The sequence below is a fragment of the Camponotus floridanus genome, unplaced genomic scaffold (assembly GCF_003227725.1).
Source record: "Camponotus floridanus strain SB8 unplaced genomic scaffold, Cflo_v7.5 scaffold14, whole genome shotgun sequence".
NCBI lineage: Eukaryota > Metazoa > Arthropoda > Insecta > Hymenoptera > Formicidae > Camponotus > Camponotus floridanus.
This window is the reverse complement of record NW_020229259.1, coordinates 167561-185034: the sequence shown is the minus strand read 5'-3', so window position 1 is coordinate 185034 and position 17474 is coordinate 167561. Positions and strand designations below refer to the sequence as shown.

Here is a 17474-nt window from a genome sequence, read left to right as displayed (position 1 = left end):
AAAGAAATTATTTTATTATTTTGAAAATTATTTTTTTCAAATGCCAAATGTCAAATATTTTTTCTCCATGATCTCGACGACTATATTTTTAATCGCTATCAATGACGCTTAAACGGTGTCTGCCATTTTTATTTTGAAGACGAAATTCGAGTTTCTCTTTTTTTTTTTCTTCAAAATGGAGCGCGCTGCAGATATATACGTATTGTACGCGAAGTATTTCCGTTGCGACGATATTGCGTCCATGCTCCCTTGCACAGTTTGCGCTCGCGGCACGCACGTGCACCGAAATAGCCCCGATGTGAGGTCTCGTTTGAAAATACGACCGCAGATATCTCTGCGGTATCCCGCTCGTTCACAATGGGTATCGCTTTTCCGCGCGTGTCCCGAGGTCGAGACCATCCAATGTTTCAAGGGTGTACGATTACCCGAAATCCACTCGAATTTAGCTTGGACAATTACGATTCAGAACATGAAGAAGATGAAAGACCGACCGAGCTATCGTAGAGTTTGTGACCTCTAAAAAATTCGGGGGAAATTTCGATAATTGGCAAATATTTAAAGGGATGCATTAACAAATGTAATATCTTTTGGAAGACGTCATACATAGCACGGAAGATAAAGTTTAATTGTTGTTTTAACTTTCTTACAATTAACAACGTGCTCATATATTTTACGCTTCTCTCCGTAGACAATCTACATATTATTTAGCAATTACATAACGCAAAAAGATGAAATGAGATGGAATTACATTGCTTTTTCATCGCGTTGCTTAATTATCTCATTGTACATTTAATTATCTGTCACTTGTCAATTTTAAGTGTTGAATGCATACGCGTTGGAATTATTTTACTCTCGCAGAAATAACTTTGCATCACAGAGAAATTTCCTACAAGGTGGATACTTTAAGATATCTAGGAAAATTATTGTAATAATTTTTATAATTATAATTATTTTTATAATTATTGTAATAATATTTAAATTCGAAATTTTTTATTAAACTATCATTAATTATCTTCCTTGAAAAAAATACACATAATGATTACAATATTTATATAATAATAAAATTTTATTTTTGTAAACTGTCATTATTTTCCCTAAAAAAAAATATGTATAATGCACTGAGAAAAAAATTTGGTTGCATAATTAGAATTCTGATAGATTCAATCAGTATATCTGTTGGAAAATGGACAAACCAGAATTCTTATAGGAATTACCAAATGAATCTGATTAATTTCTTCCTGTCAAATTTACCAAATTTTCTGGTTAATAATACTAAACTCGCCAGCACCAAGTCGTTTAAAATTTTTTCCATTTAATCTCAAAAGTCTGTTTAATATTTTTAATTCCAACAAGATTATTGGATAAATTCAATTCAGATTATTGAATAAATTATTTTAAATTCAGTTTGTTAGAAATTAAACAGTGATGCAAGAAGAGGATGCATCTCAAACACACACAATCAAAGAGCGTCCTCTTTCTGGTATTATTGCTCGTAAAAAAAAAAAATATACTTTGGATTTAATGTTAATATATATTAGTTAATACTAGTTCTTTATATACATTTCATGGCAAATATTGAATACGAGTAAAGTTAAGAGTGGGTCACCGCTTAGCGGCAAGCAAAGAAGTTAATGCAACAAGAAATTTTATGGAGCGAAAAATTTTGTTGAATCAAATAAATTTGTTTTCTTGAAACTTTTGCTCTAAATGGAAGGAATTATTTATTTCATTTAAGCAAAAGCATTTAATTTTAATTAAATATGCATGTTGTATTAAGTTCATTATTTTCATTTATATATTTTTTATATTTAAATACTATTTTCGTAAAATATGTACTATAATTTATTAAATTAAATATATTATTTTTTTAAATTAAAAAATTTAAAATTTTTGGGAATAAAAAATGCATTTTAATAAATATTTTGTAAAATTAAAATATAAAAATATTTAATTAAAAATTATATTTTTTTAAGCATATGTAAATAAATACTTAACTTAAGCAAACAGACGTTTTGAATACAAGTAAATACGTGATTAGTACCCACCGAATGAATAGCTTTCTTGAGTTAACTAAAATTTTTTTATTTCAAGATAATTTTTTCCTCAGTGTGTAGATTCAACCAAAAAATACTAATCAAATTCTTATAGTAAAATCTATTAAACGTTCTAGTTATAAAAAATCGAGTCCTATCATGATAACTAGAAATTCTTGTATGATTTAATTAAAATGCCTTCAATCATATACATCTTGTTGATACAATCAAACGATTTTTCTCAGTGTAATTATAATCTATTTCTCTATATTCGATATTTTCTGAAAACTCTCATTCACTATTTTCTGAAAAAAATATACCCCAAAAAATCCTAAAATTATTACTATGTAATAAAAACACAATTACTTCTGGGAGAGTGAAATAATTCAAGCTGGCAGCGTAAGAAGATAAACTTTCGATACAGACGAATTGAGCGCACCCTCTCGCTGATGTTTCAGATTCCTGAACAAGAGCAGGAGCCAGGCGGCGATGATGGCGTCCCGCGAGCGTGAACGGGAACGAGAACGGGAACGGGAACGGGAACGGGAACGGGAACGGGAACGGGAACGAGAACGAGAACGGGATCGGGAACGCGAACGCGAGCGAGAACGCGAGAGGGACGTGGATGCGGAGGTGGACTCGCCCTTGTCGGCGAGATCCCGATACGCTGCCCTGAAGGAGCGCCGGCAGCGTCTCGCCCGTTCCAGGAGCTCGCACAACTTCGGCGGCGACGATCTCGACCTGGACGAGGAACCGCCGTCGCCGACGACCCAGTCGCCGAACGCCTACCTGGCGGCCAAGTACGGCGTCGGCTCCGAGCTCGCGCGTAGCCGCAGCACCCACGCCCTGAAGTCGAGGGAGCCGAGCCCGGAACGCGATCGCCCGGGCGCGGAGAAGGACGGCGCGGCTCTGAGCTCCTGGGCCAGGTACCTGAAGAACAAATACGGCAACCGCACCACCAAGGACAAGGAACCGCCCTCCTCGTCCTCCACGATACCCTCGTCCAGGTGAGACCCGAATCGTTTGGCGAGCGAATTCGCAGACTGCGACTTCTCGAGCAGATCAGGGAGAATGATCTAATAATGTTGAATTTATTAAAGTTAAATTTATCTCGTTTTAAAAAAGGAAACGTTCAAAAATCCCTCTTCGCGTAGAAAATGTGAAAATATTTAGAAATTTAATTTAGCTGAAAAAATTATGCTGTAAAATTTGTTATTTTTATTATTATGTAAATGGAAAAATTTTTAACGAAAAATTGTTTGAAATAGTAGTTTCCATTTTCTACAAAAATAATGATATCAAGAAATTGCACCAACTGAAGAAAAATTTATATCGTGAGATTTTAAATAGGAGGACGTCAGAGAGTTTTTCCTCATGGGAGATATATGTATATTAATTTATTTTCTATTTTTCATAGTGAAATAAATCAGATAAATCGGATATCACGATATCATGTTGAACTAAGCTTTAATCCTATCGTTGTACGCGATGATTCGGAATATTATACGCGCATTAGAATCTGTATATATTAGCTAATATTGGCAACACCATATATTTACAAATCGTATTAAATTTACATATCAATCATATTTACATATTTACACATCACGCTGAATTATTACGAAGCTCTTTTGATATCAATAATATGAAAGACTTTATTTAAAATGACAATTCAATTATTACCTAAGTGAAATTAATTTTCTATTGTAATTTCTTGAAACCTTTGAAATCATTTTCACGCAGCTCTAGCGCGGCCTCGAGAAGGTTATCGTTGGGCTTGCCTTTGAGGCACACCGGGCAAACATCCTTCGAATCTTCTGACGACGACCAAAAAAACCCGTCAGGCTCCCCCACGTCCCCTACAGCAGCTCCCGTTACACCCGCGGCAGCAGGTTCCTCCACTAGGTGAGTTTTATAGTCGCGTTATATTTTCGCACGAAGACAAATCTCAAATCGTTATGCCTATATAATCGTGATATGTTATATACATGTTTCTTAATAAGTACGAAAAATTTTAGATGATTCTTTGTCGAAAATTAAGGGAGATTTTTTCATCTAAACATTAAAAAGTGCTAATAAAAAATTGAATAAGGGTTGCTAGTTTCATCCTCTTATAACATTACGAGAGGCTGACAAAAATATTAATAAATAACCTTTTTACTAGTAGAAAATTTTCACCTAATTTCATTTCTTTAACTTGTTTCAAATTTGAGAAAAAAATAAGAACCTAATTTTTATTCCTATTTTTGGAGAAGTGTAACTCCACAGAGAGGGATGTAGGAGTATATGTTTAAATGTTATGAAAAACTCCCCTTAATTTTTCACAAAGAATCTCTTAAAATTTTTCGCATTTATTAAGAAACATCCTATAAAGGCAAAAAAAGGAAATAATCTCTTTTAAGGATGTTTTGTACCTATTTTCAAAATATTGAGAATTTAATGAAAATTGTACAGAATGTCCTTACATATGTATAGAATCTTCAGTACAATTTTTAAATCAATTCACTAAAGCGTTCACAAGGATTTTAATTTGCACCGAATTAACATATGTTCTTATGAGAAACGTATAACCACATCGATCAAATGACGTTCAAATGACAAAAACACATGGAAATAATATTCAGAATTTGTTGAAAATTTGCAAAAGTTTAGATACAGACAAAATATTTGGCCAAATAATATTATACAAGTACTAACTGGTTAAAAAGATATAAATACAATTCAATGAAGTTAGCCATGTATCTGTCACAAGGCGAAATTTTCTGCCAAAAGTTAATCATTTCAATTAAGGATGTATTGGAGATATATTACAATCAATGAGATCGCCGTGAATTTTTAATTTAACATTCTTAATAATATTCTAAATCATCATGAATTATTTCAAATTTTTTTACTTGCTCCTTTAAAAGTTAATAATTTTTGAATTTTGCGATTTTAACATAGGATCTTATGTAAACGTTCAAGAGACAGGTAATAAATTATAAGAACTATAAGAAAACAATGATAAAAATTTCATTTTCTAATATTATATTCTTCATACATGTAAAAATGTTCCCACAAAGTTTTAAAACGATTTATTTGCTCGTTTTGAAATTATTATTAAAAAATAACTGTGATTATCGGTTTGACGCAATATTGATGATAAAACGTGGCAATATTTTCTTGGAAATTAAGACCTATTTATATTAAAGAATAATTTGAAGTACGATTTCATGATTTTTAAAAAGTTTTTGATCAATTCGTATTCTGCCCAACTTTAATTTTTTCGTCCGTCCAATATATCCTTAATTAGAATTGTACATTTAATTATCTGTCACTTGTCAATTGTAAGTGTTGAATGCATACGCGTTGGAATTATTTCACTCTCGCAGAAATAACTTTGCATCACAGAGAAATTTCCTACAAGATGGATGCTTATCTAGGAAAATTATTGTAATAATTTTTATAATTATAATTATTGTAATTTTTTTTTATAATTATAATTACTTTTATAATTATTGTAATAATATTTAAATTTGATATTTTTTATTAAACTATCATTATTTATCTTCTTTAAAAAAATTCTCTGCCAAAAGTTAATCATTTCGATTAACAAAATTCGGAATATTTCAGTAAAAACGCAATAAATATTAAAAAATACATCTCTGCACTGTAGCTAAGATCAATTGTAATATTCCACACAATTTCTCATACTCAAAATACATCAAAAGTGGATATATTCGTCAATATTGATTTTCAGCTACTTTTTGCTGGGATTGTACATACAAAACGTCCTTAAATTGATATTTTTCGACGCTTTTTTGTAAGTTTTTTCTTAACGGAAAAATTTATAGACAAAACGCCTCACAACTCCGCTCGAGAAATTCTTTATTTACTTTGCGAATTTACGTAGGAAATGAACGACGTCGCGTCTACGTTTTTCTCGCACGACATCCCGAGGGCGTAGCGAGTTTTCGCACTTTCGGAAAGAAAAGTACGCGGACGCGCGCTACGATCGTTAAAAGAACTTGCAACTTTCCAAATATACGCCATAGAATGAAGGTAGAGTCGGAAGCTGGACGTATCCAGAGCCAGGGTATCGCAATCACAAAATACTTTATCCTCGTTATCCGTTGCGCCGCAACCGGATCCCCTCCTCGCGCGGCTATAATTCTCGAAGATCTACCGCTGCTTCTTCCGCCGGAGTGAAACAGCGAGTTCCTTCTGAAAAGTGGATTTTGCGAAAGTACAGTTCTTTTAAGAACGGCGACGCGAAATGAGGATGTACGGAGAACCCTATATCCGAGTTTGCCTCTTCGCGTAAATCTCTCCCGATGGACAAGAGGAGGCTTCGATAAGAATCACGGATAAAGTATTATTAAATTGATCGCGTAGATTTAGCGCGTAATTACATAACTGACCATGTGGCCGCGAGGAATTCCCCTCCGATCGAGAGAGGGTGAGAGGGAAAGGGTCGGGAGGGATCGAAGTGATTTATGATCGCGGGAAGATTGGGAATCCGCGTAATGAGCTTTATTGACCGCTTCCCCCGATCGTTCGATTCCAGCAATGGTCGGAGGAGTCATTACTTGCTGAAGCGGCGGCAGCTGTTTAAGTTCGGGATGCGGGGGAGCGAAGCCGGATGTTTTACCTGGCCGAGAGGCCTCGCAGTCGGCCCGGACAACTCCATCGTCGTGGCCGACAGCTCCAATCATCGTATTCAAGTAAGTCACTCTTTACAAAATTCATCCGCGATTATATTTGAATCTAAACGAGACAATTGAAATCTCTCACGTATGATTGAATTGATAATTATTTGAAAATCTCTTTTATTAAGATTATTTATTGATAATATTTAATTACTTGTTACTTATTAAGATCTCTTTTGTTTCAAAAGGAATTTTTATTCGAAAAAGAATTTTAATCGTAAGAATTTTGAATTAACTGAATTGATAATTATTTGAAAATTTCTCTTATTTATTAAAATCTCTTTTAATTGTTTCAAAAGAAATTTTTATTAGAAAAAGAATTTTAATCCTAGGAAATTTTAAAAACTATGTTATTCCGTCTTTCGAAAATGTTAGGGAAATACAAACTAATATTAACAATTAACACGAATCTCGATAAATCAATTGTATCATATTAAATCAATAATTATTTTAAATTAATAATTATTTTAAAATCTTTATAATTTATTAAAACCTCTTTTAATTGTTTGAAAAGGAATTTTTATTAGAAAAAGTTTTAATTGTAAGAAATTTTAAAAACTATTATTTCGTCTCTCGAAGATGTTAGAAAAATACAAACTAATATTAACAAGTAACAAGAACCTCGATAAATCAATTGTAATATAATATTAAATCAATAATTATTTTATATTAATAATTATTTAAAAATTTTTTTAATTTATTAAAATTTCTTTTAATTGTTTGAAAAGGAATTTTTATTCGGAAAAGTTTTAATTGTAAGAAATTTTAAAAACTGTTATTTCGTCTCTCGAAGATGTTAAAAAAATACAAACTAATATTAACAACTAACAAGAGCCTCGATAAATTAATTGTATATAATATTAAATCAATAATTATTTTAAATTAATAATTATTTAAAAACCTTTTTAATTTATTAAAATCTCTTTTAATTGTTCGAAAAGGAATTTTTATTAGGAAAAGTTTTAATTGTAAAAAATTTTAAAAACTGTTATTTCGTCTCTCGAAGATGTTAGGAAAATACAAACTAATATTAACAATTAACAAGAGTCTCGATAAATCAATTGTATATAATATTAAATCAATAATTATTTTAAATTAATAATTATTTGAAAACCATTTTAATTTATTAAAATCTCTTTTAATTGTGTGAAAAGGAATTTTTATTAGGAAAAGTTTTAATTGTAAGAAATTTTAAAAACTGTTATTTCGTCTCTCGAAGATGTTAGAAAAATATAAACTAATATTAATAACTAACAAGAGCCTCGATAAATTAATTATATATAATATTAAATCAATAATTATTTTAGATTAATAATTATTTGAAAACCTTTTTAATTTATTAAAATCTCTTTTAATTGTTTGAAAAGGAATTTTTATTAGGAAAAGTTTTAATTGTAAGACATTTTAAAAACTGTTATTTCGTCTCTCGAAGATGTCAGAAAAATACAAACTAATATTAACAACTAACAAGAGCCTCGATAAATTAATTGTATATAATATTAAATCAATAATTATTTTAAATTAATAATTATTTGAAAATCTTTTTAATTTATTAAAATCTCTTTTAATTGTTTGAAAAGGAATTTTTATTAGGAAAAGTTTTAATTGTAAGACATTTTAAAAACTGTTATTTCATCTCTCGAAGATGTTAGAAAAATATAAACTAACATTAACAATTAACAAGAGCCTCGATATATCAATTGCATCGTTTTCGAAGCGACGTAACAGTTACCTCGTATACATCCGTAAGGTACGAAGGTTTCAAAATTTCATAGGCATTTATGTACACGTATCGGCGTATCGGCGATCATAAATAAGCCAGCTTCGACTGCGCGGCAGGTGAACGAGGGAGAGAGAGGTCTCCTCTCCCAGGACGCGTTATATTGCGGTTGGCCGCGAACGGCCGATTTTAATATCGGCGCGTGATCGATATAAACGACGCTTGTATCGCAGGTATTTGACGGTAATGGAAACTTCATGAAGGAGTTCGGAACGTACGGCAGCGGCGAGGGCGAATTCGATTGCCTCGCCGGGGTGGCCGTAAACAGGATCGGGCAGTACATCATCGCGGACCGCTACAACCACAGGATCCAGGTGCTCGATCCGTCCGGCCGTTTCTTGCGAGCCTTTGGCTCCCAGGGCACCGCCGACGGCCGGTTCAATTATCCTTGGGGCATCACCACCGACGCCCTCGGATTCATCTACGTATGCGACAAGGAGAATCATCGCGTACAGGTGCGCTCCTTACATCGTCCTTAATCAATCAACTTTCGATAAACCGTTGATTCTTGGCAAGATCGAACATGCTGATTTTTTTGATTTTTTTTAGTACGAGTTTTTCTCTTTTCATTGTTATTGATAATGTATTCGGTATGATGATGAAATACAGGGTGTTTCAGTAAATTATGATTATCTTGCGTGAACATAAACAAATAAAAATAAATCCTTGTACCTTGTATTTTTTCCTACAACGCATCTTTTATCATCTTCTTCTTTCTATTAATTAAATTTGTTCTCCCCATAAGACAGTTAATTTTCAAATACAGTTAGTTTTGATGAAATAAAAATCAAAAGTACTCTTTTTTAGAAAAACATATGGAGAAAAAAATTGTTTAAATATATTTAAAAATATGAAAGAAACTTATCTTCAAAATTTTGTAAGAGAGAAGATTTCTAAGTAATATAAAATCCATCACGCTATATATTTTAAAGACCCGGTTACTTAAAAATAATGACTACAAATTATCAAAATCTACAGAATGATATAAAAATGATTTCAAGAAAATCTTCTTTCAAATCTTAATTTTAAAGACCTTACATATATTTCGATAGAGGTACGTCGTAGAAAAAAATTTATAGAAACATTCGCGTTTATTTTTATCCGCACTGCGAGAGAGATTGCCCATCTTTATCGAAACATCCTGTGTCGCGTATGTACGACTTTATCGAAAGTAATTGCGTTTCCTACTAACAGCATCGTATTTTACGCTATACAGTACATATACAGAGTGTTCCAAAAGTCCTGGACCGATCGAATATTTCATAAACTATGCACTTTAGAAAGAAATGTTTCAAACAAAAGTTGTATGGCTTGATGGGAGCCATCACATAGTGGCAATGATTTGACATGGGAGAGTCATTTGAAAGTCACGTGAAGATCACCGTCAATTTCTTAAATGGAACCCTCTATTTTTTATTACATATTCGCTTATCTCGAGAGCTTTTCAAAACACTATAATAAAGTATTTCTTTATTGAGTACTTTTCGAGTTATGAGGCTTGAAGTCATTTCTTAATTTTGCATAAACCATAAAATATCTAGTAAAATATTCATTTTTCGATTATCTTACCTTAATACTTTTATGTACAAAATAATGAGAGGAATCAATTGGTGTAAAGAAAACACATTGTTGTTTTAAAAAAAATATGTAATTGTTAATTGCAAATAATATATTTTTTTCTTAAAAACAACTATGTTTTTTCTTTACACCAATTGATTCCTCTCATTATTTTGTACATAAAAGTATTAAGATAAGATGATCGAAAAATGAATATTTTACAAGATATTTTACGGTTTATGTAAAATTAAGAAATGATTTCAAGCCTCATAACTTGAAAAGTACTCAATGAAAAAAATACTTTATTATAGTGTTTTGGAAAGCTCTCGAGATAAGCTACACGAATATGTAATAAAAAATAGGGAGTTGCGTTTAAGAAATTGACGATGATCTTCACGTGACTTTCAAATGACTCTCCCATGTCAAATCATTGCCACTATCTGATGGCCCTCTTCAAGCCATACAACTTTTGTTTGAAACATTTCTTTCTAAAGTGCATAGTTTATGAAATATTCGACCGGTCCGGGACTTTCGGGACACTCTGTATAGTAACACTGGATGTGTCACCTTGACAGGTATTTCAATCGGACGGCACGTTCGTGGGCAAGTTCGGTTCGTGCGGGGGTGGACGCGGCCAATTGGAGCACCCGCATTACATCGCGGTGAGCAACACGAACCGAGTGATTGTCAGCGACGGCAACAATCACCGCGTCCAGATATTCGACGTCAACGGCCGCGTCCTGACATCCTTCGGCTCGGAGGGCTCGGACGACGGTCAGTTCAAGTTCCCGCGGGGCGTCGCCGTCGACGACCAGGGCTATATCGTCGTCGCCGATTCCGGCAACAATCGCATACAGATCTTCAGTCCGGACGGCACCTTCCTCAAGTCCTACGGCTGCTGGGGCAGCGGTGACGGCGAGTTCAAGGGCCTCGAGGGCGTCGCCGTCACCTCCACCGGCAACATCGTCGTCTGCGACCGCGAGAATCACCGGGTCCAAGTATTCTGACCGACTTTGTCGGCCATTTTGTTGATGTAACGTCGGAGAAATCGCGAGCTCTCTGCTCTTTTGCCAAAACGGATACGCGCCAATTTATGATATTCGCGTTTATTAATATCGTTAATGATGAGCGAGTAAAAGCGAATGTATATCCGGGCAATGCAAATACGTCGTGTTAGGTGGATATTCGGAATCGACGTCTATGAGTATCTCAGGAGTCGCTCTCTAAAAGTGAATCAGTGAAAATATCACTAATTTAAACAGTAAAATAAGATTTCACTGAGAATCAGTGAGTATTTTACTGATCTTCAGTGGAAACGCTTATTTTTTTGTTATTTTATCTTATATCTCACTGATTATGGTCAGTTAAAATAAAATTCACCGTAAAATCAGTAAATTTTACTGTAAAACCAGTAATCGTTAGTTCATTACCGCTACAATCGCTATTTTTCTCATATTTAATTTTAGTTATAAGAATTATATAAAGTTTGCAAAGAGCGACATTTAAAATTAGAAGTATTACTTCGATTTAATTTCTGATACAAGCTCAATAGAGAGGCTTCAGATATTAAATCGATCTTTATAAGTCGGACAAATAAATGTCTGGCGACTTAATGAAAATTATTTGTTCGTTATCTATTTAAAATAACAAGTTCAATATGCATGTAATATAAATAAAATAAAATTTTTAATATAATAAATATTTAATAAATATAAATAAAATTTTTAATTTTATATGAAATAGATAGAGAGATGAATTATAGTTAAATATTACTGTCAATAACGAAAGAAATATTACTAATATTGAGAAATATTACTGATTGAAACAGTCAAAATTATTAATTGATTCTTTCAATAAAAGATCACTGAGATTTACAGTGCTGTACTTATACCTGCTGTACTTATAACTGCTGTAATCAGTGACTATTTACTGGTTTTCAGTGATAATACACTGATTCACTTTTAGAGAGCAGATTTCGATGATTTTAAATATTCGCATCGTTGTGACTTTTTTATCTGGGAAATATGTCTAACTAACAAAAATTAATAATAAATTCATTTAACAAAAATAATAATGAAAGGTAGAAAAATTAAGAAATAAGACACGATAAAAATATTTCAATATCCTGGAATATTATTAATTTCTTATGCCGTTTATACGTATTGTTCTGAAAAATATGCAAAGAGCAATATCGCGAATTAGAAAATTTTCCAATTTAGCAACTTTAAAGATATTCTGCAAAAATATCCTAACAAATTCATCGATAAATCGGGAGTGAGATGTCATTATAGCTTGTTTCATTAAAAAGTATATTATAATTGAAGTATTATTTATACTATTCTTTCTTCATTGGGAAACTTTCACGTGAATCTTACATTTGCTTTCTATTGTCTGAAATAACTCTCATCGTCTGGAAATAAATGTATCGCCCGCTCGTACTTGTAGTAAAATACAAAGAAAACGAAAATATATTAGCGGAAATCATTTTTGATGCAAACAAGATCTATTGTCGCTGATTAAATGGCTTTATTTTTTATTGTATAGTAAATAATTAAGAGCTGTTTGATTCGCGTTAAATCCTAAATTTAGTTATTAGCGTTAAGAGTTTATATTAACGAAACTCACCACTTTGTCTTCGCCAATTTTGATGCAAAACTGAATTTCTGCCATGAAAAATAAATGAGATTTTGATTTTAAGTGAAATGTTTAAATTTAATTAATAAACTGCTTTCTTTTTCAATCTGTTCTTTTTTTACACTGTAGACAATTAATGTAGACGAAATTAACAGAATAGAAAACGGTAAATATTTTTTTCTGTTCCTCAAGCTGATTTCTTTATCGTCAAAATTTTCCAAAGAGACCAATTTCCATTTCTACTTTCGTCAGCGGCTTTTTTGCGATTTATTGCGATCGTTTGTTCTTCGTTCCAATAAATATTACATTCAAAGTACTATTGGATGAAGGAAATATCGGGACGATAGAGAGAATAGCAAGAAGGAAAAAAATCTGCGAAGGCAATCATATCGATGAGCACAACAATGAATAAGTGGAATCGGACCCCCTCGCTCGCCAGCGAGTTTGGTTCGAATTTACGAGGTAAAATCTTGGACGTCGGTCGATTTCCTCCGCTCGGCAGCTTTCGAAAATACGTACTTTTTCTTATCCGTATCCCTCACTCTCTCTAATTCTCCTTCTCTCACGGTTATCTCTTCTTTTCGTACACGAGCGCGATAATCGAGCGACCTAATTTAATTTGTACTCAGAGCGACAGAGCGAGTCAAGTTTGTACCGTTTGTATGCTTTAAATAAACTGTTGCGGAAGAGAGGAAGGCGGTAAGTAAATTTCACCTGAACTACTTATCTCCGTCCCTTCGGAACCATTTCCGTCGCAATATATTACTTATTCGCGCGTTCTTGCTACGAGCTGCACTTGAAACGTCAGGCAAAACGAGAAAGGATTATTAATTCCGTTCTATGAATAAGATCGTTAAATTTAGCGGTTCACGAAGTCCTTCCCTTCGGCGTTCCCCTCGACGAACAGTTGGAACTGGAACTTTGAGCTTCAATAGAAACTCTACAAGTGACTTGAGCGACCTAAGATCATTACTCGCCTGGGTATTCCTTAACTCGCCATAATTGTGTTACTATCCAGTTTAGACGCAACTACATTCGACACTTTATATTAAATTAGCTCGCAATCAGTATTTTATTGCAAATTGATTAGCTAGGAAATTATTGACAAACATAACTTAGATTTATTCTTCTATTTATCAAGCATTTTAACAAAGTATCAAGAGAGAAAGATATAAAGTTGTTATTTATAATTTACTAAAGAATTTATTTCTACTGCTCTCTTTTTTATATATTGCTTTATAAATATTCTCGAACTTATAAACGACTCGAACATTACACTGAGAAAAATCGTTTGATTGTACCAACAAGACATATATAACTGAAGGCATTTTTGTTAAATCAAACAAGAATTTTTAGTTATCATGATAAGACTAGATTTTTTATAACTAGAACATTTAATAGATTTTACTATAAGGATTTGGTTAATATTTTCTGGTTGGATCTATAAAATTTCTTGTTACATTAATTTCTTTGCGAGCCACTCTTAACTTTACTCGTATTCAATATTTGCCATGAATTGTATATAAAAACTAGTATTAACATTAAATCCAAAGTATATATTTTTCTCTTACGAGCAGTAGTGTCAGAAAGAGGACATTAGCTCTCTGATTGTGTGTGTTTGAGCTGCATCCTCTTCTTGCATCACTGTTTATCAGTTTAATTTCTAACAAACTGAATTTAAAATAATTTATTCTGAATTTAAAATATATTTTTATAACTGAATTTATTTTTATAACTGAATTTATTTTTATAACTGAATTTAAAATATATTTATTAATAATCTGGATTGAATTTATCTAATAATCTTGTTGGAATTCAAAATATTAAACAGACTTTTGAGATTAGATTGAAAAAATTTTAGACGACTTGGTGCTGGAGAGTTTAGTATTATTAACCAGAAAATTTGATAAATTTAACAGGAAGAAATTAATCAGATTTATCTGATAATTCCTACGAAAATTCTGATTCGTCCATTTTCCAACAGACATACTGGTTGAACCTACCAGAATTCTAATTAATGCAACCAAATTTTTTTCTCGGTGTATTTTTTTTTCTCTTACGAGCAGTAGTGCCAGAAAGAGGACGCTAGCTCTCTGATTGCGTGTGTTTGAGCTGTATCCTCTTCTTGCACCACTGTTTATCAATTTAATTTCTAATAGATTGAATTTAAAATCATTTATTTAATAATCTGGATTGAATTTATCTAATAATCTTATTGGAATTCAAAATATTAAACAGACTTTTGAGATTAGATTGAAAAAATTTTAGACGACTTGGTGCTGGAGCGTTTAGTATTATTAACCAGAAAATTTGATAAATTTAACAGGAAGAAATTAATCAGATTCATCTGGTAATTCCTACAAAAATTCTGGTTCGTCCATTTTCCAACAGACATACTGGTTGAATCTACCAGAATTCTAATTAATGCAGCCAGATTTTTTTCTCAGTGTATTTTTTTTCTCTTACGAGCAGTAGTGCCAGAAAGAGGACGCTAGCTCTCTGATTGCGTGTGTTTGAGCTGTATCCTCTTCTTGCATTACTGTTTATCAGTTTAATTTCTAACAAATTGAATTTAAAATCATTTATTCAATAATCTGGATTGAATTTATCCAATAATCTTGTTGGAATTCAAAATATTAAACAGATTTTTGAGATTGAAAAAATTTTAGATGATTTTAACCAGAAAATTTGATAAATTTAACAGGAAGAAATTAATCAGATTCATCTGGTAATTCCTACAAAAATTCTGGTTCGTCCATTTTCCAACAGACATACTGGTTGAATCTACCAGAATTCTAATTAATGCAATCAGATTTTTTTCTCAGTGTAGCGATGTAATTATATCTAAAGCTGGCGATATTGTCTAAATATTCGGAAGAGGTGTAAGGGAAAGGACGACTGCTCGGAGAGAGGGAATGGTTGCAATTGAAAAGGTGAGTGAGTCAATAAATATATAATTTATTAAATGCAATGATGAAATGGTGTAACAATAGAGGGGCGGGCGAAACGGCGACCGGTGTTGGACGCCGCGAAGACGGACAAGAGATAATACGCCGCCCCCGCCCGGCGCCCTCCCGGAGATCGGAAATATAGATAAAATATTTTCGTTATTATTTACAATATTAGTCGAACGTTAGTCAATAAATAATAAACAGTGGCATAATCCCTTTATTTTAATAATATATAATTTAATTATATATATATATATATATATGTATGTATATATATATATATATATATATGTATATATATGTATATATATATATTTATATATATATATATATGTATATATATATATATATATATATATATATATAATATATTATACGCTTGCGATAATAAAAATATTACAAGAGAGATGGAGCCTTGCCGTTATTCGTTTTCACTAGTAAAATCTAGCACGTACGTGCCCCATACATCGCCATCTTCCTCGTTCCAAAACTCTCGATTGATGTCACGGGTGCGAAATCGATAAATTTAGATACCCTTGCGAGCAAATCCGCGCGATCGTTTGAATTTTGGAACGCGGAAACGGTCGCTTTAAAGCGGATTGATGTCGAAACAGCCGTCGAAACCATCTCACATCATCATTCCGGGGGAGAGAATCGCGCTCTCCCTCCTTCTCTCTCTTGCACTCTTTCTTTCTCTCTCTCTCTCTCTCTCTCTCTCTCTCTCTCTCTTCCTATCGCGAAAAAAAATCGACGACAGGACTGAACAACGAATGGCAAAACAGCTCGATTCTCGACGTTCTCGCGAGCGAGTGATCCCCGCATCGCGCAGATCGGATTATCACAACGAAAGTACTCGCAGCATACTTGGACGTTATCAATCGAGTCGAGTAAAAGAGGGGTTGTGTGCGCATGTGTGTGTGTATGTGTGTGTGTGTTTTGTAGGGTGTTTACAAGTTGTAACGCCGCCACGCGAGACTACAAGTTGCGTCGTGTGTCAGGATCAGGCAGGCAGCAAGCAGGTACAAAGTGACCGTCTCGACGAAGGAACAATGCGTGTCTCTGGGGTCTTTATAATTGTATTCTATATACGTGTATATCTGTGTGTGTGTATATCTGTGTGTGTGTGTACCCACGTGTGATTCTCTGCATAAATTGCTGTATTTATACATAATTCTCTCACCCTCTCTCTCCGCTATACGTGCACTGAGGGAAAAATTTTGTCGAATCAAATAAATTCGTTTTCTTGAAACTTTTGCTTCTAAATGGAAGGAATTGTTTATTTCATTTAAGCAAAAGCATTTAATTTTAATTAAATATGCACGTTATATTAAGTACATTATTTTTATTTATACATTTTTTATATTTAAATATTATTTCCGTAAAATATATACTAATTAATTAAATTAAAATTTATTAATGTAATTTATTAAATTAAACATATTATTTTTTAAGATTAAAAAATTTAAAATTTTTTGGAATAAAAAATGCATTTTAATAAATATTTTGACAAAATTAAAATAAAAATATTTAATTAAAAATTATATTTTTTTAAGTATATATATATATTTTTTTAAACATATGTAAATAAATACTTAACTTCAGCAAACAGACGTTTTGAATACAAGTAAATACGTGATTAGTACCCACCGAAGCTTTCTTGAGTTAACCAAAATTTTTTTACTTCAAGATAATTTTTCTCTCAGTGTGCGTGCGTGCGTGTGTACGTGTGTGTGTGTGTGTATGTGTGTGTATCTTGCGCATGATCCTGGATAATCACCGTAACTCCTCCTGTACACGTTACCGGGTGACACTCTGCGTGTTCCTCTCTGTG

At 32.6% G+C, this 17474-nt stretch overlaps 1 protein-coding gene across 5 annotated transcripts in view; it reads left to right on the top strand.

The window, feature by feature from the left end:
* The window catches only part of LOC105257993 (RING finger protein nhl-1), a 92812-nt gene extending 81437 nt beyond the window's left edge, over window positions 1-11375 (top strand). For 4 of the 5 annotated variants that reach the window (XM_011268976.3, XM_011268977.2, XM_011268978.3 and 1 more), the window contains 5 exons: window positions 2492-3040; window positions 3777-3938; window positions 6580-6736; window positions 8675-8956; window positions 10634-11375. In XM_011268976.3, the coding sequence (XP_011267278.2) occupies window positions 2492-3040; window positions 3777-3938; window positions 6580-6736; window positions 8675-8956; window positions 10634-11065 (1582 nt within the window). In that variant the 3' untranslated portion in view covers window positions 11066-11375. The remainder of the gene's footprint in view (window positions 1-2491; window positions 3041-3776; window positions 3939-6579; window positions 6737-8674; window positions 8957-10633) is intronic. The other variant, XM_025406340.1, reaches the window with a different exon arrangement.
* Window positions 11376-17474: the final 6099 nt, after the last annotated feature.